Raw genomic sequence first — 27,547 nt, 5'->3', positions numbered from 1 at the left:
TATGCCATGAAAAATGCAGGCTACAACACACAAGTTGTCGAAAAAAAAAATGTTTCGTGTCTACACCCCAATTAGCTCCACCAGATGCTTAAGACTTTTTTTATAGACTCTCTATGAGGTATTAGTATTCAGAGTAGGAACATTTTTTTTTATTTTTTAAAGTGACCTTCATTTGCATGTCATTTGTTGATCCAAGCACATTTCTATTTGCTCAAGGGCTTATGAGTAAAATACTCAAACACTTCCACTGCCTAAATTCCACTGTTTTGGGGGGTTTTTTCCTTGGTTGGTTGGGCTTTTTGTTTTGTTCTGGGGTTTTGGTTTTTTGTTTTGTCTGTTTCGGTTTTTTTGTTTGTTTGTTTTAAACTCTGATGAGAGATCTTTTGAATGCTTCCCTTCAACTTTATAAAGGAAACAGAGTAAAGATAGCTAATATTCAGTTCCCAATGTCGTTAGTAGTTTTTTCTGATGTGTGTATCAAGGACTCAGTGCATGAATTTGATTGCATAACCAGTTTTCCTTATAAAAGTTACAGTCCCATTTGAATCAATCGTGTTCACTCCAAGCTTCTTAGCATTAGACTTGCATTGACTTACAGCCCACTCCATAAATGTTTACTAAATAACTTTCTGCCATTCTGTTGTAATGTTAAAGTGAATGTAATTAGCTTCTGTTCTCTTTTATACCAATCTAAAGCAAAATTAACTCCATTTTAACTAACTGATATACATTAATGTAAAAAAAAAGGCAGAAATCATGCCAGTTTTAGATAATGACAATAATTAAGTTTGGACTACAATAATTCACTCTACATTCCAATCTGCTCTGAGAACAGTGGCAATTTCCTCACTGATCTTAGGAGGACTAGACCCGAGACCATATTTTTATATTCTTTTTAAAGGATTCATCATAAATTCATAGCAGTATTTTCCATACATCTCAAATCTGTCTCATTTGATTTATTATAAATTTTGAGTAGGTTAGCAGGAGACATTTCTTAAGTCCTACTGATAACTCTTTTTCATCTATTATTAAAACAAGGTAAATAAAAGGGTAAAAAAGAAAATACAAAATTCATAAATGCATGCTTAGCAGTACAAACATTGATTGATTATTTACCTCTAAGTTAAATACTGCTCAACCCTATTATTGCTTTTAGGGCAGTATGAATAATTTCAGCAGAAATTCTCATGAGTATAATAAAGTTGCCTTGACAATATGCTTAAAAATCATAAATTGGCTGCTTGCCTAACAGATTTTTCTGTCACATAAATTAAATACATTTTCCATGAAATAACAGTTTTAATTTGAAATTACCATGGGAATTGATGGTGCAATTTTTTCATAAAATAAAAAATTAATTATACTGTTTCATACATTTTAAAATGCCTTACCATTCATTAAGCACAGAAGGATTTGGACAAACATTTTTTGTAAATAATATATTATGCCAGTTTAACCCTGTTTTTTAATATGAATTATTTATAAATAGGAATTAATTTTCAGAAATTTTTTGGTTCTTCATTCATGAATACTCTAAGTAAAAATATATTATCCTTTTAAAGAGTTGCAAGCCATGTACTACAGTTGTTCTATATTCAATGAACTCGCTGTTTGCACAGTGAAACTGTTCCACTGAATTGCAAGTGCAAAAAAATTCACAAACAGCTTTCGACTTTCAAGCTTTTCAATCTGCAAAAAACATTGCAAAGCAAACACACATGCCATGACAGATCCCCACGGAGAAAGGCTGTATAACTGAACAAGAAATTATGACTTGCTTCCTATTACTCCCCATGGTAATTCATCCAAAACCACAGCCTTATTCTAGATATACTACAGAACTCTGTTTTAAAAGAAAAATCCACAGAAAGGACAAGAAAAATCTGTGTGATTTCAAAGTAATTACAGCCTATATGCAAAGATACAGCAAGGGTACAGTAAAAGATGAATTTTGTTGCATGGGAAATGAACAAAGGTCATTTTCCACACAGTTGAAGATCAGTAGGAATGGCATAAGCTTTACAAAAATCAAATTCTGTGATAAGCCATGATATATTTGATACTGTTAATTCTCTCTGTCTTTACAGTCTTCATGCTGCCATAGCATGAAGATTTGGTCTTAAAAAAGCAGCAGTTGTGCATCTTTCATCTAAGTTGACATTCGATTACGTACCATGCTCAGAATAGTGCCTGAGGCTGTATACAATCCACTACTGCTGAAACTCTTGAACTTATCTATGGATTACTACTGGTGGTTCACAAAGAACTTGTACATGCAGCTCAGTTCCATATGCTGGCAGCCTTCTTTACTTTCAGCTAATGAAAAACATTAAATAATTTTCTAATGTTTTGTAAGCAATCATCATAGTTGCCCCCAGAGATGCTGCAAGAGTACAAATGTAATACCTGCAACGCGAGTGAAACAGGACTCCTCTAGTTTCTGTCCTCTGCACCTTATTTAAAAGCATTTCAGAACTGTGATTCTCAAAGTCTGACTTCCTCTTCAGCTGGAGTTGCCACACAAAAAGTAATTTCAATGAATGATACAGAAACCAAAATCTAGCATCATGAGCTACCATTTGTTCCCAGTCATGACACTTGTGCCCCTCCAGGTCTCCCACTGTAGAAGTTTCTTCAGGGCTTTCTCAACAGATAACTTTGGATTCTGTAGCCTTCCTGTTCTACAGGACTTTCACAACCTGTATTTAACATGTCAAATTTGTTAATCCCTCAGTTAACTAGCAGGCCATTTTAGGAGCACAGACTAGGTACTTCCATAAACTAACATTACAGAAATCATTTCTTTAAAGGAACATTCTGTAACGTCTTAGTGACTGTATTACTTTAAGGATCTCTAAGCATCTATGATGATGAGTTTATTTTGTCTTTGATCACTGCTGCAGAGTAATTCTCCAGTTCTGATAGTGATACGGGGAAGGGAAGAAGCTAAAACACAAATCGCAGGGTAACATCACAAAGACAATGCATAGCCAAGTGAGGGAGAATAAATAAGTAAAATCACCTAACACCCAGGAAAGGGAGGTGCTCCATTTTAGTAAACAGCTTCCTTTACTTAAAAAGTGCATAGAGCATGCAGATATTAATGCAACAGATTTACAGTAAATCACATTTTTATGAGTAGTAAAGGCCAAATCGTCAGTCACAGCAGAAATATGACAACAAGAGTAACTTTTCTCCCCTTCCCCCATGGCTCTGATCCAGCAAAACAGTTAAGCGCATGCTTAACTTTGAGTTTTGCAGGACATGCGTAAGTGCTTTGCTGGAGCAAGGCCAAAATGCAGGAGCCAGATACAACTACAATTCCCATGTTTAGTTTCCTTTAGCCAGACCAAGAGGAACAGAGGGAAGGAGATGGTGAACTGTGAGATACTTAGTTCTACCTTGCAGCCGTACACGATAACTTGTATAGGTCAGTACCTACAAACACACAGATAGGATGCTACTGTGACACAGCAATCACAAGAAAGAGTTATCACCAAGCAATGCAACTGTTATCAAGACACAACATAAGCGTGTTATCATTTACCAATTTAGATATCAAGCATAGGTTTTAAACAACATGGCTGGCATGTGAATTTAAATATCCAACACAGTGTCTATAGTAATCCTCCCACAGCATCTCTGACTTCACACAAGCCCTCTGTCAATTGTTTGCATTAAGCCCCAGGGGGTCACTTGGCTTGTGTGATTTCAGGTAAGATATTGTCACATCTGATTCATAGGCCACTCCACACACTTCCTACTACTTAGCAACAGAGTACCAGTTATCACCTGCTGAGCAAGACCAGTCTTCAGAGAGGCAGCAACAGCAAACTGCTCTTTGCAGGAGGGTGAAGTGAGGTTGTCTCAGTTTTAGAGCTTCCCGCAATTCATGTTAGGTGGATGTCTATTATACTGTGTGCCATGTGAATTGATTCTCTGATCTTGTGAAAATCAAGTGATTGGCTACATGTCGGTTTTGTCAGGACATAAATTCACACTAGAGTGACAGAGAAAAAATTAGTATGACCCTGGCACAATGACGATGCAAAAAGTCAAGTAGTGATCACACTTACTATACAATAGTAAATAAAGTGCATGAGGTGGTAATTTTGATTGTGAAATATTTATAAACATGCTAGAAGAGTGGGTGAAGAAAAACATAACACATGCAATTTGAACTTTCAGCACGAGACTAGTGATTTTTTCAGGAGTTCCCTTTCCAAACATCCCTCAGTGAGCTGAAAAGGAGGTCTTCCAGCTCTTATCCTGCCAAGATAATGATCTACAAGACAACTGTTAGGCCAGTACTTCCAGTTACGCTCTAGAGAGCAATAACCTCAATTTCTAGTTGTCATTCCCATTTATCAGTTTTTAGAAATAGCTCGTTAGTGGAAATGAATTCACTTGTTTCCTCTTACCCTAGTGAATGCCACCAAAGATCACAATGTGCCAAATCGGTGCAGAGAACCTATCTATCAAGAACCATTACTGTGTATCATACAAATTAATTAGTGATTGAAATTCATGGTTTTAGTAGATGCCTCTGGTTAAGTTCAAAGAACAGTATAACACTGACAAACTACTCAGATTAATCTAACTCATTCACCTATTTGTCTCATCTCACCCAAGCAGCAGACAAGTTTCTCAGAGTACAGTTCAAAAATACAATTTCTCCAATGGACAATCTGAATTAAAAGGTTCCTGCTTTCTCCCATGCTCATTACCACACCCTGAGCTTTCTAGGTCAGATCATTTTTACTGATGCAGTCAGCAGCCCAAACACGCTCTCACCAGCACACTGAGTGGGCAATACAGCAAAAGGCCTAAGTGCCCAGGAACAGCTTTGCTGCTGAACTGTACAGGAGGATTACCCATTAGTAGTTTGGGTAATTACCCACTTCCTAAATTAGTGCCTTGAGTAATTCAATCAGCCTCAGGTGACAAAATGGGTAGAATCCAATGCAGCTAACTTGGGTAGCTAATTACATCTAAATTTTAGATGCCTCTTGAACCAGTCCTTCTAAAATAAGTTCCATGTATCACCAGTGGGGAAAGCTAGGTGCTTTTGAGAGCCTCCTGAGGGACAGCCTAAATTAGGCAGGCAGGATCTCCCTCTGGAGTTGCTTTTCTAGGCATTTATCTCTTCCTATTCAACATAGAAGGAATTTAGGCACTTAAAAGAACTAGTTCATTATGTGCTCAAAACATAGGTGCTAATTAGCTGCCTATGCCTGACTGGAACCCCCCAATTTAGATTCCAAATAATTTATCTTAAAGACTAGCATTATGTTATGCCCTACTAACATTAAAAAAAGAAACAAACCAGCATGCATTGTGCACTGCAAACAGATCAAGATCAGGAATGCAGTCAGAGAGCGTATAAAATGGGATGTCAGGACCATACCTTACTGACAGCCTTGGTGCACTCCAGCACTCCTACAGAATAAGCCCCAGCACTCTAGGAAGAGAAAGCAGACAAAGCACTTGTAGCCATAAGCAGGACAAGTTGTGCAGGTGAACATTATCAACTGTAAATGTGGCACTAGGTAACAAGTTGGCCCTCTCAGCTATTCCCCTGAGCACCAGGTATGCTCCAGCTCCCTCTGCCTCAAGGCCAAACTAAGCTGCTCTGTGGAAACTTTTCACAAGAGAGCCCTGCCAACTGCACACCTCTTTTTTTCTGTTTTTTTAAATCAGGCTACTCCCTAGGTATTTCATAACCCTCTCACTACAACATAAGATGTAGACTGGGAAAGCAAGCAAAACCAAAGCCGTAGCAGTTGCTATGTACATACATAATCTCACATTGTCTCTGGCACAGTAAAACAGCACCACTGACACTAGCATCGCAAGAGGCACCTGCATTAAAACCATAAGCCAAAGACCCTGAAGGTGAGCAGAAAACAAGTTTTTACAGGACAGCAGAGCTGCCACCGTGATAGCAACTGGGCGCTCGCTGTGCCCCATGCAGGCTCCCTAGGGCAGCGCCAGGCCTGAGGAGAGGCCCTGGGGCCAAGGCTTCAGGAAGGTGTTTTACCAGGCAGGGCACTCCTGTGGGAGCAAGGGGAGAAAATAAGGCCTGGGAGGCTTTAGGGGTGACTGCAGGGCAGAGGTGCTAGGTGGGTGACTGCGGCAAGCCGAGGCCAGGCTGTATATTAGCTAGAGGGAAGGAATCCCTCTCATGGCCACTGCTCCCTTTCAGGGGGCCAGCACCACACCTCTTCCACAGCAGTGTCTCCCCTCCCGCCCCAGCACACCCATGCCCAGGCCCACCTAGGGTTTGATATTTTTTACCCCAAACCAGCACCATTAATTGGGCTCCCACTTACCTTTCAGGCCTGAGGATCACACAGAGAGGGAACTGCCATGAGCTGCTGCCGCCTCCTCCTCATCTCACAGCAGCTCTAGAGGCAGCATGGAGACCACTAGCCAAACCAGAGTACTGGGGAAAGGAAAATTCGTCAGCAAAGGCAGCTGCAAGTAATAAACTACATCAGCTGAATAAATGCAGACAGCTAGAGATGGGGCAGGTGACAGGGCACAGAAAATGGAGACCAGGTGATTCTCCTCAGTGCAGGCTGGGTAGTCCTGCAGCCCAGGGCACTGAGGGAAAACATGGCAGGCATGGCTTCCAGCGTAGCACCTGCCACTGCCCAACCTGGCCGCTGCGCCTTGTCTCAGATCTCTGCTAAATAATCCTTCCTTTGAGTATATTTAAGCAGTGGGGCTAATATCAGCCATCAGATGACACTTTTGACTCTCCCCCGCAGCATGAAAAAAACCCACAGATACGCTTTTTGGAACAAAAAAGTCCAATAGCAGTATTGGGGTGAGAAAAAGCACTTTTTTCTGCGGTGCTGTCCAACAGCAGAAGTCAGTCACAGAAAATTCATTTGCATTTAGGAGTATTTAATACTATCGATAAGTCTCTTCAGATTTATTAGTAATAGGGAGTATCACCCTCCACAGATTTTAGCCATCCTTCAGTTAAAGGAGCGTGTGGGGTTTTTCTTTAATTAAAATAGATTTTATAAAGAAAAATTAAGTTCTTAGAGACATTATGAGAATTTATGGCACTCACTGGTTAAATTAGTACTCAGAAATCAACAGTTTCACAGGCTGAGTCTATACAGCTTGGCATGTGTACAAATATTGCACACATAAATACTGTGTGGCGGTGCAGCGCCAGCCGCCTGGTTCCTGCTCCCAGCGCCGCTTCCGCCAGCGCTGGGTGACGTTGGGCGGCTTTCTTAATTTCGCTTTGCTTCTCTCATCTGCAACATAGAGATAATACTTCTCAGCTCTGCGGTGGTGCCAGGCTTGATTCATGAATGTTTTAAAGCATTCTGTGATATTCACCCTGAAAGGTGCTTGAGAACCATAAATTATTACTTTAATATAGATAATAGTTTTCATCTCATGAATGCTTTATAGCACTACTCCAAATTCATGCCTGATATAACTCTAATAACTTGAGCAGATTTAAACTAGGGAAAAATTTGGTACAATATATGAGGCAGCAAAATGAAATCCAAAGTGTGAGACCGAGGGCTTAGCAAGTGGCATTGCATACACAGTAATGTCAGAAACCTACCCCACTGCCCACTTACCTATGGAAAAAATATCAGCTCATGGCACTCTTTAACCTGTTACGGTTTGATTCATCGTGACATGCCTGCCTCACAACAAAACCATATTTTTCTAATACATTCTATTGCTACACATATGTAGTTTGTATTTATTGAGAATTAATAGACTTGATCATGTATTTGCTCTCGGTTTTGACCCAGATATTTCAGTTGAAAGCAGATTATTTTTCACAGGAACAGTCCTTTTAATAAGACACTCCTACAGCTTCCAGTCCTTAGTCATGGGAGCATAGGACACAGGACTGGGAGGGATCCTCTGGGCCACAGTCCACTTCTCAAAAGCAATCACATCATAAACAACCATGTAGAAAGCTTGTCAAAAGCCATTTTAAATAGTTAGGCTTTTTCTCCCCTTACCCTAAAAAAATACTGTTCATACACTTCACTGCTGTGATGGTTAGATTGTTTTAATTCCCAGACCAGATACATGCATGGCCAGTTTAGATCTCTGTTGTCGTGCCAGCCTTTCTCTATAGCTGAAATAACTTCCCTCCTCCAATGTCATCTAACCACTCTCCCTTTATGTATACATGAAGAATAATTATATTCCTACTCAATCTTCATTTTGTTAGCCTAAGCAAGTCAAACTCTTTTAGTCTCCCTGTAAAATGCATTCTTTATTCCTCTGATCATTTGGGTGGCCCATCTCTGATGAATTTAGTGTATATGTTTACAAAGTAAGAGTCAGAGAAGATGAATCTATTTGTTTTCTAATTAAACAAAAATGCTGCAAATGCAGCAGAAAGAAGACACAACTTAGTAAAAATTAAATCTTGGTGTTTGCTGGCAAAATTGATGAAGTGGATATTACCACCAATCTTCTTTCAGTTCGATGGTAGAATTTTTTCAAGGGACTTTGAACAATACACTGCTGGTATCAAACTAATGAAGGCCTGTTGCTGAGCAGGTCTTCCTTATATAAACAACGTAATAAAGAAATGTCTAGGGATGTGATAACCAGCTTTGAAAAGAAAAAAATATTTGCCACACATCTGCTACTTCATACTTCACTTGAACCCTGGAGAAGTTCAGATCTTTGTTGATTCTAGTCTCCTTCCCCTCCATGATTCTGATTCTCAGCATTACTGCTGCTCTTCCCAGAGCTTATTCTCTTACCCCACAACAGGTTTGTCAATAATTTGTCTTTCCAGTTGGTCTTCAGATTTTCTATTCTTCACTGTCTCCAGTGAGTGATCTTGGCTGTCTTCGTTCTCATGATCCTTCTTCATTCCCTCCTTCTCCCATTCTTTCCTATTAAAGAAAATTTCCATGGAATGTAATGGGAAACTTGATAAGCATCCAAATCTTACGTGATAATGTACCCTATTGATACACTCTTATAGATCCAGAAACAGAATATTTCCTATGAAGTTTTTACATTTACAGTGATTCCTATGGAACCTCTTCTTTCTTCCCTCCTGTCCCCCTCTGAATGGTGTAGGATTTTTCTTTACGCTGTTAGCGTATCACAGAATAGATCATTGAAGATCCAGCTGATCCAGAGGCTTTGACAATCTTTCTGCTGGATGCTATGTACACCCGAATATGCAACTTGTTGCAAAAGTGCAGCAGCTGTTACTGATGCTAGTTACTAGAATGGGATGTGTAAATGAAGAAAGAAAAATGTATTCAAGCAATTTTTGCTGATATCTGGATTTGATCATAAAGAAACTTTTTAAACATTAAAAATAATTTGGACAAGAATTAACTAGGCATCCATCTTCATTTTTTCACCTATAGAAATGAGTAAGGACTGTCACCTAATCAGAACCAGAAAAATATGGTCCTCTTAAGTCTTAAATATCAGTATTAGGTAAAAGTATACACCTGGAGGTAATGTGGGTACTGTAGAGCCACCTTTAATGGAAATCAAAGGTGTGCAGCTGGTATAAGTGCAATTTCCAATCAAGTGCTGAGATTTACAAAATTAAGCAAGTAACTTCTGTGCGTTGAATGAGACGGCAACCTGGGCAATCAATTCGGAGAGTTAAAAACCCACATGATTAAGTCACCTGTAAGGTGCATCTGCAGTCTGGGTTTAGCATATGCAGAATTAGAGTTTGGGACAATATAATTGCCAGATTTCTAAATTAAATGCCCGCATTTGCACGTTCTGCTACACACAGTTGGGCAAGCAATCACTCATCTGTCTTCCATGTTAATCGTGTAAATTGGTATTTCAGTGCAAAGCTGTAAGGTCCTGGGCAAATGAGTAAGTGCACATATTCTACAGTCAGTCAGCGTTAGGTACCAGCTTAAATGTTTGACCCATCAAAATAATGGACTTTTTATTTCAATAGCTCCGGTGTTTTCTTGCAACCTTGTAATACAAAAATCAAGTACCAAACAACAGTGAATCTAAGCTGTTTCACTGTCATAACTTTAGAGGCAATCCTGCTACTGGAGTAGCTAAATGCCAGTAATTAACAAATATCAAATGAGGATCAGTAAATACCTTTTTTGCCAGTTTTACTCCATGTTAGCATCCTAAATTTAAAAGTTCAAATATATCTGAGAGAGAGTTTTGAAAATTCAACAATGGAAAAAGGGTGAGAACAGAACAGAGAGAAGGAGAGCAGAGAGGATAAAAGTAAAGCTAAATAGCTCCAGATGAAAGTAACAGACAGAGGGAAAACACGTTTTCACATTATTAAAGATGAAGTAAATGCAGGCCACACCATCAGGCATCCATCCAGCTCAGCTTAGGTCTTGAGCCTCCAATCAGAGATAGATTGCAAAGCGGAGAGTTATTTATTTATGAGACTATTTTACTGTTTTGTCTTTTTAATCCCTAATACATGAAATAGCCTGTAATATAGAGATTTCTTTTAGGTAGCATGAAACCAATGCATTCATGCAATTAAAATAAAAAGGGAAAACTGCTCATAAATAAAAACTGTATTATGAGCGTTCACACAGTCAAAACTCATGCGGGAAGTTCATACATTCACCAGGCTCCATCCACTGTTACTCATATGCCTTTGTATTGCAGAGAAGTGTTTTCTGTCTCAGCAGGTTATTGTTTAATGGGCTAATGCACATTTGCTAGATGAAATGGTATTGTGCAAGTTCTGTGGGGAGGCATGTTACTGGTGAAAAAAATGACCACTTCCAAATACTAAAAAAGCCCTGCTTAGCCTCCTGGTGATAGAAAAGGCCAACTTCACCCATTGATTTGAAGGGAGATACATCAGGCCTTGTATACTTTAGCCCTATAAGCAATAGTATGCAATAATTGCTATGGAAAAATCACCTTGCTGCTTTATTTTTGTGCAATCAGTAAAACTGGAATATAATTTTGCCCCAAAAGAGTGATTAAAGTTTTTTATTTTAAGCCCAGAGCTATTTGTACATCTTCTGATTGCAATCTCTTACTTTCACAATCAAAAATAAAGCGCATGATATTGTGAGAATATGTTTTATTTGTTTAAATTCTGCATCCCAACAACACTCTGTGACCCCGGTTTTTTTGTTGCTAGCTGGTGAATGAGCAACAAGAAAGCAGACCCCTTCTGAGCCCCTCCATTGATGATTTTCTCTGTGAAACCAAACCAGAAGCTGTTGCAAGGCCTGTAACATCAAATACTGCAGGTAAACAAATTTTTTTACTATCCCTCATTAGAGAGAAATAATTTTAGTTTTATCTTAATTATGGTACATTTTTGTCAAGTGATTTCTCAATTTGTTACTATTTGCACAAAATTACAAGCTGGTATTAAATTATAATTGCCTGATCTATTAGTGGAAAAAACTTTGTTCATTACATTTGAGGGCAAATCTGATGTGATCCAAATCACATGTATTCTAGCAGATCTCTGGGGCTGAATTAAAGGGAACTTGTTTAAGTTCAACAGGAAGTACATATCAGTTTGACCAATTCTCAATCTTTGTTTTTGCAAAATTTTAACCTATGGGTAAGCAACATTTAGTCTGGTTTTAACCAAATCCATTCCTTACACTAGAAAGATTTTCTTTAATAAAAACTTGGATGGATGTCAGAGAAAAGGGAAGAGAGAGCAAACCAGCTTATCCAGGCTGAGTTCAGACACTTTATTAGTGAAAGGATCCAACACACGTTTCTTAGCTCCTTTGTGTTGCACTGAGATAGTAGAGCAGATAATAAAAAGTAAGAGTGAATCCTGAAAGCCTTTTGAATTATATTGAATTATGTTTGAAGTATATTGTCCTTTGGAAGTGTTTTTAGAAATTGGCCTCCTCCTATTCAGTATTTGTGCAAAGGTAATCAAAGAGGTTGAGCAGATCAACTGAGATACAATAAAATCAGCATAGCACTACTATGTTCTATTGCTGTCTCATAAAATTACTTGGCTTGTTAGAAGCCATTTAGTTAAAATCTATATACATGCAAATTATTAAAATGACTAATTGACAGCTGGGTGATTATCTTCACAACTAATTAATATGTGTCTAAAGCAGTATGCAAGTTCTAATAACAAAAACAGGAACACTGAATTAAATAACAATTGTAAATAATATTTTTTCCTTTTATATATAGCTAAAGATATTACAGGGATGAATAGAAATATTTCAGGTTGTTTAAGAGTGGTGTTTGTGGTAAAAAAGTAAGTATCTGTAGATCCTATATCTGCCTTGAATATCTATCAGATTGGGGGGGGGGTTTAATCAGATTTATTTAATAACAAAATTAAAAATTCTATGAAGATTGATGAAATTCAGTGATTTGCCAAGAACACAGATAAAGCAGTGCAAGAGATAATACAAATTGATCTGTCAAAAACACCTGCCCTATAAAACGATGATAAAGAGGGAGTTTTTCTATCTTTTATGTGCTAAAGAATTTTAAATGTTACTCTTTAGGCAACTTTTAAATGAAGAACTCAGACTGAACATGCCTTTTATACTGATATAGTCCTTAATAGAAATAGCAGTAGCATTTATAAATATATTCAATATTTATCCCCCAAAAGACGAACAGCAACAACAGTAGAAACCATCACTAAACATACCGTTATTCCTTTATGACCCAAGAAGTCCACCCAAGAAGCTGTCTACTCTTCAGCTTTTTCCATAATGGCATGTGGCACAACAGTAGTGCCCCAAGCAGCTGTAACCAGTACTTGATAAATCATAAGATTAAACCAAATCTTATCTAAAACCTCAGTTGTACAGGGAACCCTCACAACATAAGAAAATCTGCGGGGTGGGGCCAGAGCCTTAAGACCTAAGATGTCTTTGAGATTTTCAGAGGAAAAGCCTTTTATGCAAATCAAGCGTTTTTAAACTGCATCCAGTTAAGCACCTGAAATCCCTAGTCATATTTGGATATGCTGGTCATTATCTTTAGCCGGGAAATATACACCTACTCTAGTCAAATGCAAATACATTAATAATTTTTTTCCCAACTAAAACGAATTTTAAAAAGCGAGCTATTTGAATTAAAACAACATTGAATTCTAACATTTTGTCTCTAAGTATTATCAACAGGTCTGGATCTATTGGATCTTAGTGAACCTGTCTTACAAACCCAAAACAAAGCAAAGAAATCAGAGACTCCATCAAGAAGTGAAGGCTTAAAAGCTTCAACCCACAGAAAGAAGACAGACAATTCTGACCTTATCAGTGTGGACACTGAGCAGAAAGTCCAGACTGCCAGAGTTTCAGACAAGTCTTCACTAGATTTAGGTAAGAGTGTAGCTATTATATCAGTGCTACATAGCCTTGCTTAGCACAAGTTTCTCCTTGCTACTACCACAAAATAACGAGCAACACAGGGATTTTTGTTGCACCGCATTTTAGCAGGGAGTGTAACCTTTGTTCCACATTATAAACTACTTGAAATGCTAAACTTGAAACACTGTAAGCACATTTTGCCTTTGCCATTATACCTATTAAGTTGTCACTAAATGTGCAAATAAAGTTTTGAGAGGATTCTTTCAAAAAAGAATTTAGTCAGGGAGAGTAAAATCGTAGAAAAATCTATAGAGGGAGCATGAGAAATTGGTAAAGGACACAAATCAGAGGCGGCCCATACTGGATGTCCTTTTCAGAACTGCAGATGTCAGAAATACACATTATATTTGTAAATACTGCTTTATCTATGCATACAAGAGAAAAAAAAAAAACATTCTTCACAAAAGAGCTATATTTATACAGATTGAACAAAAATCCCAAACACAACTCAATATCCTGCCCAGCATGATCTATAGATGACCTTTGGAAAAGGTGAATTTAATTTATTTCCATCCAAACTAAATTACTTGCACCGCAACTGAAAAATTTGCAAGGTAAATGTAATTTATTCCAAGGTAGCAAATCTTCCATTCATCAGCACAGAAATTCTTTTAGAGAACTTTATCTTCAAACAGGAGCTGAACATCTCATTTTTGCAAAGCAAGTCCAAATTATGACTTAATATCAGTTGCCTACACAGTCATTTTTAAATGGTAGTCAGTAAAAGAAGTTTTATTTTTACAATTTGACTACAATTAGGAAATTAAAAATATCCCAAACTATCAAACAGTTAGTATAATTTTATCCACAGATCTAAATTACATACAAATCACTGATTTTAAGTCAAGAGTTCCACTGACATTCTGACCATGAATGCTAATAGATTTAGAAAAATATTGTGAATTCCCAAATATTTTCACAGAATATCAGCTAGAAAGGTGCACAACATTTCTGTATATTGGACCTTAACTAAAATACAGTCTTTGGTGGCACCATTTTTATAACTCACATTTAACAGAGGAGAGAAAATTTTCTGCAGTAGTTTCTTTAAAAGATTCATATTTTCTTTTCTTATTTTTTAGTTGATATTCAGACACACCTAGAGAAATGGGATGATGTCAATTTTCATGGGGACAGGAGTAGCAAGGTCCACCCTTCTACAGAGCGAACATCATCATCATCATCTAGAGCTCCATCAAAAGAGCTTTTGTGGTACAACTTTTTGCTTTCCTTACAAAAATATTTCCAGTCCAGCTTTCTTAATTCACTGAAATGCTTGCTTGATGACAAGTCATATTATTAAATCTGTTATGATTACATTAAATGTGTTCAAGCAGACATTTTGGAAAATGTATCATAAGCAAGTATAAAATCATAAGCACTATAAAATGACATTTTGCCAGCAATTTTTAATGTTGTTAAAAGTAGCAGGTGCAATTACTAAATAAATGGTGGTGAGAAGTCTACAGAGGCATGCAGTGATCTGAAACCAACTACAAACATGTGAGTAAAATGAGTAAAAAAGGATGCTTGGCAGTGATTTGACAGTGACTGGCTATCCAGTGTATTTTGGTTTTGCTACCAGGAGGGCAGAATTTCTGTGTATAACTGGAAGAGGCAAGATAAAATATCCAAGCCAAGTACTACCTCTTTCGTGAGGTTCAACTAAAATTGCAGGGGACGTAAATGAGGGAAAAATTGGACTTTGCCTTTAGGAAGAGTTCATGTAGATTAATTCTGCTGCCTTCTTGATATGTAAGCAACACTCATTCACTACATTACGCATGACCATAATTAGCATTTTCATACACTAGAAGCAGTTTTCTGACCAAATGATGCTTATCCTGTATCTTAACCTGCCCTTTATCTGGGTGTTTCATTAACTTGGAGCTTTACAGTTCTCAGTTAACTTGCTTTTGGTCTACAGGGTTTCATTTTCTAGGAAGAAAGAATATTAGGGTATTGTGGCACAAAAATGCACATATGCCAACATGAAACCTTGTAATGTGGTGGTTGATTCTTAGACACTGACCGCAGGTACAGTCTTGTGTCATTGCCTAACATCATTTTGCCTGGCTATGAAATAGAAGCATAGTGGTAGAGGCGAAGTCTTCGTTCCATTATACTAGTTTCATGCCAATATATACCCAGGGCTGTACTGGTGGAATCAGGCCTGACTCTGTTCTGTTGTATTAACTATTGTCTGCCTGCGACTGAAAAGTGTAAGAGTGAACACTGAAAACACTGGGAAGGGTCCAGGCACTTTTGATAACTGCCAGTTGAACAACTCAGTTAAAAGAAATAACCTAATTAATCAGTATGTGCTTATGAACCTGAAAGACATAAGGCAGCATGTCTTAGTGTGCAGTGGTGAGTATGTAAATGCATTATTTCTAGGTCCACAGAAAACAGATCACAGTCTGAGCTGACTAACGTCAAGAGTGCCTTGGAGTCTGATTCAACGTCAGAATTAGAACTTGCACCTGCAACACAGGTAAGAGGATTTGGTAGATTTAGTAACAATAAAAAGGCAAGTAGGAATTGTCCCAGTGGGTAACCATTCACATTCTGGAAGAACTATTTAAGGGATATTTTCAGGATCATCAGTTAAAAGATTCATACAGCCGAATCTTCACACAGCTTCCCAATTAATATGTTATGAAAATAACTTAACTATGTCAGCATCTCAAACATTCAGAGTTCCATACTGCAGTGAACTGTGACCTTCCTGTACAGAGAGAAAGACTTCAAACTACAATTTACAGCATCATCATTTTTCCCTTCCTCCAGTTCTGAAATTCAAACTTCTAATGGTTCCCTCTCCTTGTAGTATATCTGTTCTCAAGGTCTCTTGGTCAACCAGGAATCCCCAGAATTGGGAAATGGCTAAGGAATACAGGAAGGAATCATTAGGCCAACGTTCATTAGCAGTTTATCTCCACAGGTGGGAGAGCAGTGTGGTCAAAGGACTTTTTCCTGCTGGAAAAGGAACTCTAATATGGAGGGCTCTGGGCTGAAGGTTTGTAGATTTGCCCAATTCCACTGTCATATTGTATATTGGACGGGACCTTGTGGAAATGATTACTTAGAGTTGTATGGTTTTAGGGACATATGTACGCATATATATGTGCAAACACATTTATATATGCATTCACATAGTTCAGGTTGCTTATACACCTTCTCTCCTTCTTATTTTCTAACTGAAAGATTTCAAGTTCAGCCAATGCCACTGGCAAGGGGGAGAGAGAGTTGTTTGGTGGATTAACTTTTAGTTGAAAATAATTTTCTCCTCTTCCACAGCTATTTTTAGGCCTGGACTTCAAAACCTTTCTGTCAGATGTAAAATCTGGAAATTAATGGAAAATAATAGCCTCATTTGAAAATGGAAAAATGAGACACTAAAATGCCAAATGTCTTTCCTGAGATTATGCACCAGTTTTTGCTGAAAATAGAAATAGAACCCAGTTATCAGGATCCATTCCTGTGTTTTGGTTAGGAAGAAAGTCTCCTTTACTTCCCTGCCATCTCTACATTACAAACAGGACTTTTTTTCCCTTTGGAAAGCCTAACACTAGTTGTAATGCATGGTATCTTTCCTTTCTGTGCAGTAGATTTATACATCTTAGTAATGGAAAAGATCTATTGCATAATATCATCCACTTGAGATGGACACTGTGTTTTCACATGCTTTGTCCAGCTTGTCTTTAAGTACCTCTAACCCCTTTTTAGGACGCTGTTCCTCAGCCTAATAGATCTAAATGCCAGGAAGTTTGTACTCAACAGAGTTATGTGTAAATCAAGTAGACAGTCAGAGAATTTAAGTACTGTGGCTTTCTGTAAAAACAGTTACAAATTTAGTTTATAACATCTCTACTTTATATGGTCCATTTCCTGTTTATCTTCCACTAGAATAACTGCAGAAGCAAAAATCCACATTTTTAATTCAGTATAAGTTCAGCCAGTTGAGGGTCCATACTATTTTGTAAAATGACTGGTATTTCAAAATAAAAAAAAGTGAAGTTGAATCAGCCAACTTGAAAAAGAAGCAGAGTATAAAATTCTTACCTGTTGTTCTGGTATATTTCATGTTTTGTTTTGTTTTATCATAAGCTGGTTTTTTTCAAACTTGTGATCTATTCAAGTAATGAAATGTTATTAAAACTGGTAATTAGTAGTGCAGAGAAATGACCTGAAGTGAGATTGTGTTCTTATTCTAAGTTGTTTACTTAGAATTTTAGTATTTTCATTCCCTGCCCGCTTCATCCTGCTTATACTTGGGCTGTCAAAGTTGTCAGCTCCCAACAAACAGGCTCATCTGTCTTGACTGAGTTCTTAATCTGCTTGTAAAAGAAATCACGTTAGAGCTTTTATCAAAGCATATGTTTTCCATACTTTGTCCTTTACAGATCTTGTCTATCTCATTTAAGGGTAACCTTTGCATATGCAACAGATTCTGCCATACCCTAAAGATTTCATCTTGTCAAACTTGCTGCAGTTTTCCATCAGCGATTTCTCAGACAATCACCTTCATCACTCATATTTGACAAGTTAGGTTTAGTTCCTCAAAGTGAAATACTAAGTAACTAGGTCATATTTTCATTAAAATTATGCAATCTTTTTAACAAAATCCTGTGTTTACCAGCACTTATGCCAATACAAAATCACAAAGGCAAGCTTTGAATTAATAAGGAAGAAATATGTTTGAAGGCTGGAACGGGCAATAGCATAGTGGCTGTCATGGGATATGGCCGTCTTGCTTCTCAGTATTCTACTCACATCATACGTTACCTATTATTAACTCTTAAACTGCATTGGCCCGAAGTATCTTTGTTCTTTCTTTTCTCTGCCATGCTGGAAAGTTCCTCGTTACACTTTTATTAGTACTGAGATATCCTACAGTGTTTGGGGGTTTTTGAAGGTTTATTTCTTCTCTTATAATTACAAACTGCAGAGGGAGATAATGTGTTCAATTGTATATGCATAAAGTCTGCTCATGTTTTAACTCTCTAAATGCAGTTTCAAACTTGGGCTTCCCTAGGCATTTTAGATATTTTATTGCTCACTCAGAATGCATACACAAAACCCTGACATGCTAAAAAACTGTACCTAATTCTAATATGTCAGCACTCTTGGACAAAGATGTAGTGCAAAGCCTGTAAAGCCTGGAAATCTGCAGTTTGGGGCAACAATATTTAGAATGCAAAATTTATTCCCCACTTCTCCCAAATAGCTACAGTCAGACTAACGGCCCTAGCTCTCCTTGGATGTGCCCGTTACTCTAACAAAATGAAGAGTTGCAAGGGACAGATTTAGCTCATTATTTAAAAACCTGCTCAAAAGTTAAGACTATAAGTTAAGCCTCTCACCAACAGTTAAGGTCCAACAGCACATAAGCAGACTACAAGTGCAGGAAAGTGTGTGCAAATGCATTGGAATGGAAGATTTTGTCCCTGAAGACAGCAGCCAGTGATCAGCTACAGCACCTCCATTGTAGAGTGGTGAGCATATCAAACCACAGTGTGTGCAGAGTGTCCATGCCTCAGACATACCCAGCCCACCCTGACCCATACCCCACCGTGCGCTACCCTTAAGGGAGGCAGGTGCAGAGTCCCACCCCATCGCCAGCTGGAGATGTGAAGTTCTCCAGTGCTGGCACTCCATTCCCATCCCCTCTCTTCCTGCACTAGCGAAAGGCAGCGTGTTTGTTATATGTGGCGTCTTTCGTTTCTGGGTATCACAACTCAGAATATGACTCTGCATTGTCTATATGTAAATGCAGCTTATGTGGGTTTTGTTAATTCTTTTTTCCCTCTGTTTGAGGGCAGGCATGCATTTAATGGAGGAGAAGGTCTATTTCTGTGGGGATTATGCAGGGACAATGTATATACTCTGATATGTGGGAGAGGAGGGGCCTTCTGTGCTTCTTGTCCTCTTCCCCCTCGCCTCTCTACTGCCCCAACAAGCCCACTCTCCCCTTCTGCAGTACTACTCAGTCTGAACATCGTGATTTACAGTATTGTCCTTGGCCTAAGGAAACTGCAGTCACTGGAAACAAAAGATTAAAAAGTGGAAGTAATCAAATGGTTTGCAAGAGCCAACTCATAAATAATGAAAAGGCTAGGAACATAATTAATGTCTATCAACAGAGTTTTGTGTCAAGAAAACCAAATTTAATTCTTTGATCAGATTACAGGTCGGGTTGATAAATGTCGCTGTCTGATATTCTGCAAGACGTTTGAATTAACATACCATATTCTGATTTTAAAATTAGCACCATACAATATGAATAAAGCAGCTGTTAAACAGATTAAAACTGGCTAACTTAATTTCTCAAGAACAATAGTTATTTACTAGGAATTGTAACCACATGGGGGTTCTTCTGTGATTCCAAAGAGAACCGGTTACCTCTTCTGCCCTAAATTCTATTAATCAGTAAAATGACTGTTTAGTGTATAGGATTGGTTTTTGGTATGTTTTCAGTGACAACCTGAAATCTTTTCCTGGCCGCACCGAAGAAAAAAGATATTTTTCATACAACATGGACCACAGGTACTAGATGTGAAAACAGAAATGATAGCTCCTCAGTGTAGACCTTCCCTCACGCTCTGTGCTTCCTGTCACTTGCAGCAAAGTCCAGAAGCCAGCACAGTGCCCCCACCACCACGCGCTTCTCACAGAAACGGTGCTGTATCGTTCTTTTCTAACCGTATGTGTATCATGAACCGAGTATACATTTCACTCATCAATCTCTACCTGAGAGACCAAAGACTCAGGAACAAAACAGAAACTTTAGGGCTAGATTAACAAATGAATGTCATCTTTCTAGGTAAAAAACCATGTGTGTACACACACAGACATATGTGTTTGACCATGCATTGCACATTACTTATATGAACACCCAGGAACTTATTGGGTGTTTCATCCCAGTAGTGCACATTCCAACACTTGGAGATGCAGGCCAATGAGTCTGAAGTGAGCAAAATTAGTCTTTTAGCAACATGGCTTATTGAAATTGAATATTACAAGTAAAGTAATCAGAAATATAATCACGTAAATTAATGCAGTTGGGACCACGGTCAGGCACATGGCTAATGAGTTTAACCTCTGACAAACACAAGGGAAGGGATTAGCAGTCAGAGCTCTGTTTAGCAAGATTAGGCCACTTTGTGCTTTTTTGTACCATCATTGAATACTGTTTGGTTTTGTACTGTGCCTTTTGTGCAAAAAAACCCATAAATAAAATGTTTTTAATAAAAGAATAGGGAGAAAACCATTATGTATTTCCAATCGAATCAACTGGATAGTAAGGCACAGAAGAGAGCTGCTGACTGTAAAAAGGATTTGTCCTTCCAGTGAAATCCATAGCAAACCTTGCTCTCCAATGTGATCCCAAAGCAGAACCTGAAAGAAAAACACAAAACGTACAGGGAAAATGAGATGCTTTCTTCCTGGAGCATAGCGAGTGGAATGCATTGCCACAGTCATAATACAGGAGTAGGAACAATTAAGGTAAAAGTCTTATACAAAATAGTCAGCTCCTCCCTTTGTAGCCCAACTCTTGCATTGTCTTTTCTCGGATGTCTCTTTATCTTTCATGCATCCTGAGTGAAAAGAAAAGTCTGGAAAAGATAAATTACTCTGCTTCCCATGAGGAATGATCTCTGCTACAGTGTAAGAGAATTCAGAGGAATTCATGCAGGGACACAAGTAGTTTTGTGCAAGAAAAAGGACATTTGGGGCTCTAGGCAATTAAGGAAATAACTCAGAAATGTGGCAGAGACTATATCATCCCTTTCTGATTTATTCTTTTATTTTTTAGGCACGATCAACTAAGGAGCAGCGTTGGGGAGGGCCTCTTCTCTCCAGAAATCACTCCTTGGAGGAGGAATTTGAAAGAGCAAAGGCAGCTGTTGAGGTATTACTTTATTTGTTTTCATTTTCAGCTAATGTTCTATGGATTTCTTATTCATCTTGCAGCACAAGTATAGGAGAAAGTTGGAACCGGATTATTTAAAGCAGAGAAAATACAAGTTTCCTGGAGTTACTCATTTAAAATAGCAGTTTCTCTCTTAAAAAAGACAAAAACCTTAGCTATAAATGAAGATTAGACAGAACCAACTTTTCCAGTTCCATTTTGTATTGCTATAGCAAGTAGGTCAAGAAAAATTCCCCATAAATGCAAGTACTTCGAAACTGGAAGTATAAGAGTGAAGCGTATTTTCCCCCAGTAACTGAATGTGTGCAATCAGTTCTAAGAATAGAGATATAAACCAGTTCTCCACTGCTTTATCTCCAGGGAAACTGGAATTCAGAACCATTGATAAACAGAATGATTACCTGCTGTAATGAGTAACTGCAAGTATAGCAGTAACCGTGCACCAATGCATTTTTGTAATTAGTGGCAGATGTTAAACACAGTACTCTTGTTTCCTGGTAAATCAATTTGGTTTGAGAAGGTGCAGGTATTTGGATAGTTCTCCTATTGCACTTCTGTTTTTTTCACCAACTACTACTTTTCCAACATGAAAAGTGCCTCTTGAGTGTTGTCCTATACCACTAGTCCCAGATGAAATCCTGATCCTGTCTAGAGACAAGGTGGCATACAGTTTTTTTAACAGAATCCAATAAAAAATTTGATACAAACATCGATCTTCAGCATCGTATCTTCTCAGGGGTTCTGCCGGTAACCCTTCAAAATCCCATCGCCATAAAGAGCCAAGACAGCTGCATCCCACTGAGGACAGAAGTTCCGGCTCAATTATGTAAAACAGCCACTGAAATGAGGTTTTAGGGTGAAAAGGATGAGGCTGCGAAACTGATTCCTCAGAACTGATTATTTTTAGCATGAACTACAGTCTCATTAGTCTCCAAACATCTAGAACACTTTAGGGATATTTGGGTTTAGATTTAAATTTTAGTGTCTGTGTTTTAATACTGCTCTAACTCAAGTTTTATACCATTGTAATTCCAGTGTTGGCAGCTGAACTATTCTAGATTAGTATTGGTGGATTACAAACAAAACTAGGCCTAAATAATATGCTGGCTTCTAGCTAGAAACGGAATTTCTTATTTAAGAAATTAATTTGATTTGTAGGATTTTTTCATGATATGCTAAGGTAAGACTGCATGGTTTTGACCATGGTTTTGTAGGATCGTGTTGCACACAAAAAAATTCTTCTATCAGTGTACAAGGCTAAAATGGACACAATCAGTAAGTTAGCTGTTTTATAAACTATACACTGAATGCATTTTTCTTGTATTTTCTGAGTGCATTGTTCTTTCCAGATCAAATATATTCTTTATAAACAACTGCTGGTGACACACAATAGGTTTTCTGATGTCACACATCGTACATATTTGCTCCAGGCAGGAAAGGAGAGGCTTGCTTTCAAATGGCCACTGCTTAAAATGCTGTAGATGTTCCTAATTGCACTGCAGAGTGATCCTAAAGATGGGACGTGTTGTGCCATAATCTGTGATTGCAACACAGGGAATCTGATGATGAACATCTCTGCGTTACAGCTAGTGGTTGAGCAAATGATGTCAGTACTCTTGCAATTGCCAGAAACCATGTGTGATGGGGAGTTCCCAGACATTCAGCAGAAAGAAAAATGAGTTGAGGCCAACAATAGATTACAAGACATTATTGAATTACTTTGTAAAGTAAAGTAAGGAGGAAAATATATTGTAAAAAAAACATTGCACATTAAAAGGTCATTCTGAGGCAACAAAGGTTGTTAAAATGCTTTAATGTGGTCTCAAAAACAGCTATTAAAAAGAATCTAATTAAATATTTCCCTAACTGTGTAGCTGGCAGCCTTAAGTTATTCTTTCTGCTTAAAACAGAAACTTGGACCAGGTAGTTAAAATCTAAAGGAAAGGATTCTTCAAGACCTTATAGAGCAGTTATTTCCATTTGCATATGAAAAAAGCTGGATTTTCATCTTAGCTAAAATGAAGTGGTAAGAAAGCTAGAATGATTGAAATAAATTGCAGCCCATCTCAGAAAGATTAGTGCTTTCTTAAGCGGAGAACAGATACAGCTCAAAAATTCATCTGTTAGGCTTTGGATGTTTCTGTAATATTCTTCAACTGGGAAAGCTCCAACTGGTAAGATTAGCCAGAAAACTGATCAAGAAAAGGAAGCAAATCTCAGGTTCTTTGTGGCCTAGTTCGAAAGGAATTAATTAACAATTCAGTAAATGAAGACACCAAACTTTATCCTCTACCCAGTATTCACTGTAGAGTTTTGGGAATGGTTTTAAGATGTCAAACTTTGAGATTAATGAAGATCTGTGAGGTAATTCTTTCTTAAGAAGGTTTAAAGATGTCTATGCCACTGGGGAATCTTTTAAGAATGAAGAGGTAAGTAAATTAGCTTTTTTACTAGAGAGGGTCCAGATTCACTTGCAGTGATCGGATGCTTGCAGACTTGGCTACCTTTTCTGTCACTCTGGAAATTGGATTTGATTTTTACCTCATCCCTTTGCTATACACGTCAGGGAAGCACAAATAGCCTAAAGTCTTCATGATTTCCAAGTGCCAAACCAAATATGTTTTAACGGAATCTTTCTAATAAATAGCTGTGTTTTCCCCAAAATTGGTACTTTTGAATTTTTTAAAAATGCCAGCATGGGGACTCAGATCCATCCTGTACCTATATTCTGTTAAAACAATTGTTTTATCATCCACTGCCCTATTGGTAATGAGTTAAAATAAATAAAAATGAAACCAAGAACGTGCAAAAACTTCCAACTGAGAAATATCTCAGAGATGGAAACAAAGCAATTTTTATATTTTCTTATTTCACATTTCCCTGATGTAGAGATTAAACTGCAGGTGCCACACTGTTTTGTGAGCTTATGCAAAAGAAATTTTGAGCGGTCCTTCGCAGCATCATTTTATTTACAACACCGTGTCACATAAGCCATCGGCTGTATAATATACTGTTAAGAAGCATCAGAACATATTACGGCTAAATTATGTGACAATAGTAGGAAGAAGATGGGATTAATTTATTCTAGCCTAGCAAAACATAGCCCAGAATCATCAGCTCTGTGGTTCCCATGAATACCGGTTAGAATCCTTTCTGTACCTATGATATTCCTGTTTCACTGTTTCAGCATCCCTTTTAGATGTGCCCAAGACTGCCTAAACCACATTTTAAATTGGGATCTAGGAACTCGAGTCATTCAGTTGCATTTTATTTGGTACGCTCTCAAATCACAATGGGAATCTTTGCCTTGATATACATTTTTTTATCTCTAAACTTTACTAAAAAGGCATACTTCAACTTTTGTTTTGAGAAGATACCAGCTAAGGAAATCTTATGTCATTAGCACATAAGTTTAACTTACTGTGTCTTTCACATTGAAGAGTATGTTGATGCAGTAATTCAAAGAAAGACCAACCACAGAACCTTTGTTTCTTATACATTGGTCAAGAAGGAACATTGCAAATTTATTTTTGGCAGTACAGGACAGGCAAAATTCTATTCTTAAAGTTATGAAACTAGGTAAGTTTAGAAATTAGCCAGCAATATTCAGAAAGTACACCCCACCCCCCACCCCCCTTCACTGTCTCGTAGGATGTAGAGAGCCTGGAAAGATTTTGCCTCCCATTTGTTTAACTGCTTCAGCATATTTTTAAATACTAAAAGTAAAAATAGCTTCTTTGACAAAATGCAGAATATTCTGCTTGCAAGTAGTCAGATGGTACAAACATTTTTCCTGGTTGTCATTCCACTTAACTGCTGCAGATGATCTGAGAACGAGTTAAATGTGTTCAACTGGTCTGAAAACTTTCAGTACATCCAAAGTAATTTGCCAGCATTAAGGTAGCAAAAACATTGAAATGAAGTAATTGGCACCAGTCACATAGCAAATAGAGTTAAAATTAGATCTAGGAGTCTCGATCCAAAGCCAGATTTTCAGAAACACTCAATATTAATTTAACCCTCCTGCCACTGAAGTCAATGAAAAAATTACTGCAAATGACAGCTGAAGTAGACTTAGGCCTTTAACAAAGACTCTGTAATATTTATGGTCCTCTTCCTCAAGGACGTTAAATGGCTCTGCTATTGACGTTGTTTTTCACGGCAATATTATAGCATTTTATCGGTTGCCATAATTGTGCATGATCCAGTTGCTCAGTGCAGCTTTGCCATACCAGTTTCAGAACCCCCACATGCTGGATGTACTTAGGAAGCTGTAGCTGGGACTTAAGCCCATTTGGCCCAAACAAGCAAATCTTTGCTTATAGTTGCAAAATAGCGGTTGGGTCCTGGCCCATGTCCAAGTAGCATATGATGAGTTGGGAGACATTATAGTAAAGCAGGTCTTCTCCCCATTACATTTTTCCTCCACCTTTGACTCGCTATAGATAGACATTAAGCATGGCTATTTGAATGCATAGTAATTCATTAGCTTTTTAAGTGCAGTATGCAGACAGTGAACTTCTGTGTGAATTATAAATAAGTAATTAAGCAGCAGAATTCGGGCTTAAGACATAAAACCACTCATATCCTTGCTTACGATCTGCAGGAATGTGATTTGATATGTTTCCAAACCATTGATTCATAAGGGATTTTTGTGGGAAAAATACAAGCAAAAATTCTGATATAAACATCATATATATATGTATCTATATATAATTAATTCTGTAAGTTAATCTGTTTAAAAAGGCATTACTTTTCAGTAGTTTTATTAATATTAATCTGTAGGAAAGGGAAATTTCCACTCCTTTACCTCATCCTGAATCTCAAAATTACTGCTAGTAGAAACATGGTCAAGTAATTTTTTCCTCAATGCAGTGCAGATTTGCACTGAATGCTGAATAGTTGATAGCGACATCTGTTGAACAGGATAGTTTAAGGGATTCAAGTGCTTCTGGTCACGGCTGATAAGAGTAAAAGAGGGAGCGATCTGATTCATTATCCTAGCCTTTTCAACCCCTAAATGGACATTTCAGCACAATCTCACAACTATTTAAAAGACTGTATTTCCTTCAAATTTGGAATGAAAGCAGATTTTGATACCTCAGAAGTTGTTGTGTAACAGAGTTGTCATGTTCTGTTCGCTTCTATTACAAAGAGTGAAATCTCCTCTCCAGGAGTGAATGATTCATGTTTGTTTCCTAGTCCGCAGAGGAACATAGCAGGTACCTTCACAGATCCAATAATTGCATAATTCGGACAATACTGAGTCTCCTGGAAGAAAGTGTTGTATATCAGGAGGCACGTGCTACAATAAGAGCCAAAGGGAAATGCCTGTTAAATTTCTAGAGAGGGAATGCACCTTGCCATTTGTAAAGAGCCTTATGATTTACAGCAACCACACCTAATGTTAGCCAGTGCAAGTCCTCCTGATCCTTCACACCTAGTCTCAAATGTTCTCATTGCTGACTCATTCTAGATATGTTAATAGCCTGTGCTTTCCTTTTTCCAAATGCCTAAGAAGGAGGGTTGTAGCAAGTCATGCAATCACAGACTAAGCTCTATTTTTGCAAATCATGCCTAGCTGTGGAGCAGTAGCAAAGTGGTCAGTCTTGTAATGAAGATTCAGACAAAACTATCTGGACCAGTTTATAATACCTTCAATTAATTTTGATTAGCACCTCACTTTCAAATAGTTCTGTCTAAACCTCAGTAGAATTATTTGTGCTGATGTCTTTGACATAAATAAGCTGGGAAACTGTGCCCTCAGTAGTGTCAGTTCACTGGAGTTCTGGCCATGACCTTGTAGGAACTGGAGAACTTTGCAAAGGCTCGTAGTGCTGAACCTATATTCTGCTATGGAACTGCTTTTCAGGGCTTATGACTAATGTGTGGAGGCTGAAAAAATAGCACCTTAAATTTGATTCTCCCCTCTTTTTTTTTTATCCTATTTCTGTTTTTTGGCATCATTTTCTAGTAACCACAGTGGTTCCCCCATTCTGGTCGTTACATGTCCTAAATCTCATTCTTTTTTCATTATTTCTGTTTCTCTTGTATATGCATTCTTCCCTCTTGTCTTTGAGCTGAACGTTAATCTTACTGTACAATTTTATAATCTCTTATAGATTCCTCTCACCAGCACAGTATATGATAAAATATTAGGATTTCTCCGCTATGTCTAAAAGCCCCATTTATATTAATTCTCTTGTGCAAAAACCCTGTCTAAGCTTTGCCATTACTCTTTTAC

General features: G+C 37.8%; 1 protein-coding gene across 2 annotated transcripts in view; it reads left to right on the top strand.

The window, feature by feature from the left end:
• PEX5L (peroxisomal biogenesis factor 5-like) overlaps nt 1–27,547 on the top strand; it is a 40,497-nt gene that overhangs the window by 5,403 nt on the left and 7,547 nt on the right. The window contains exons 3-7 of one of the 2 annotated variants that reach the window (XM_009321711.1): nt 11,135–11,246; nt 13,110–13,319; nt 14,450–14,579; nt 15,765–15,861; nt 21,187–21,282. In XM_009321711.1, coding sequence (XP_009319986.1) covers nt 11,135–11,246; nt 13,110–13,319; nt 14,450–14,579; nt 15,765–15,861; nt 21,187–21,282 — 645 coding nt within the window. The remainder of the gene's footprint in view (nt 1–11,134; nt 11,247–13,109; nt 13,320–14,449; nt 14,580–15,764; nt 15,862–21,186; nt 21,283–27,547) is intronic. The other variant, XM_009321712.1, reaches the window with a different exon arrangement.

The sequence above is a fragment of the Pygoscelis adeliae genome, unplaced genomic scaffold, assembly GCF_000699105.1.
Source record: "Pygoscelis adeliae isolate BGI_AS28 unplaced genomic scaffold, ASM69910v1 Scaffold223, whole genome shotgun sequence".
Lineage (NCBI taxonomy): Eukaryota > Metazoa > Chordata > Aves > Sphenisciformes > Spheniscidae > Pygoscelis > Pygoscelis adeliae.
Note: the sequence above shows the minus strand (reverse complement) of the source record. Positions and strands in the feature narration are given on the sequence as shown.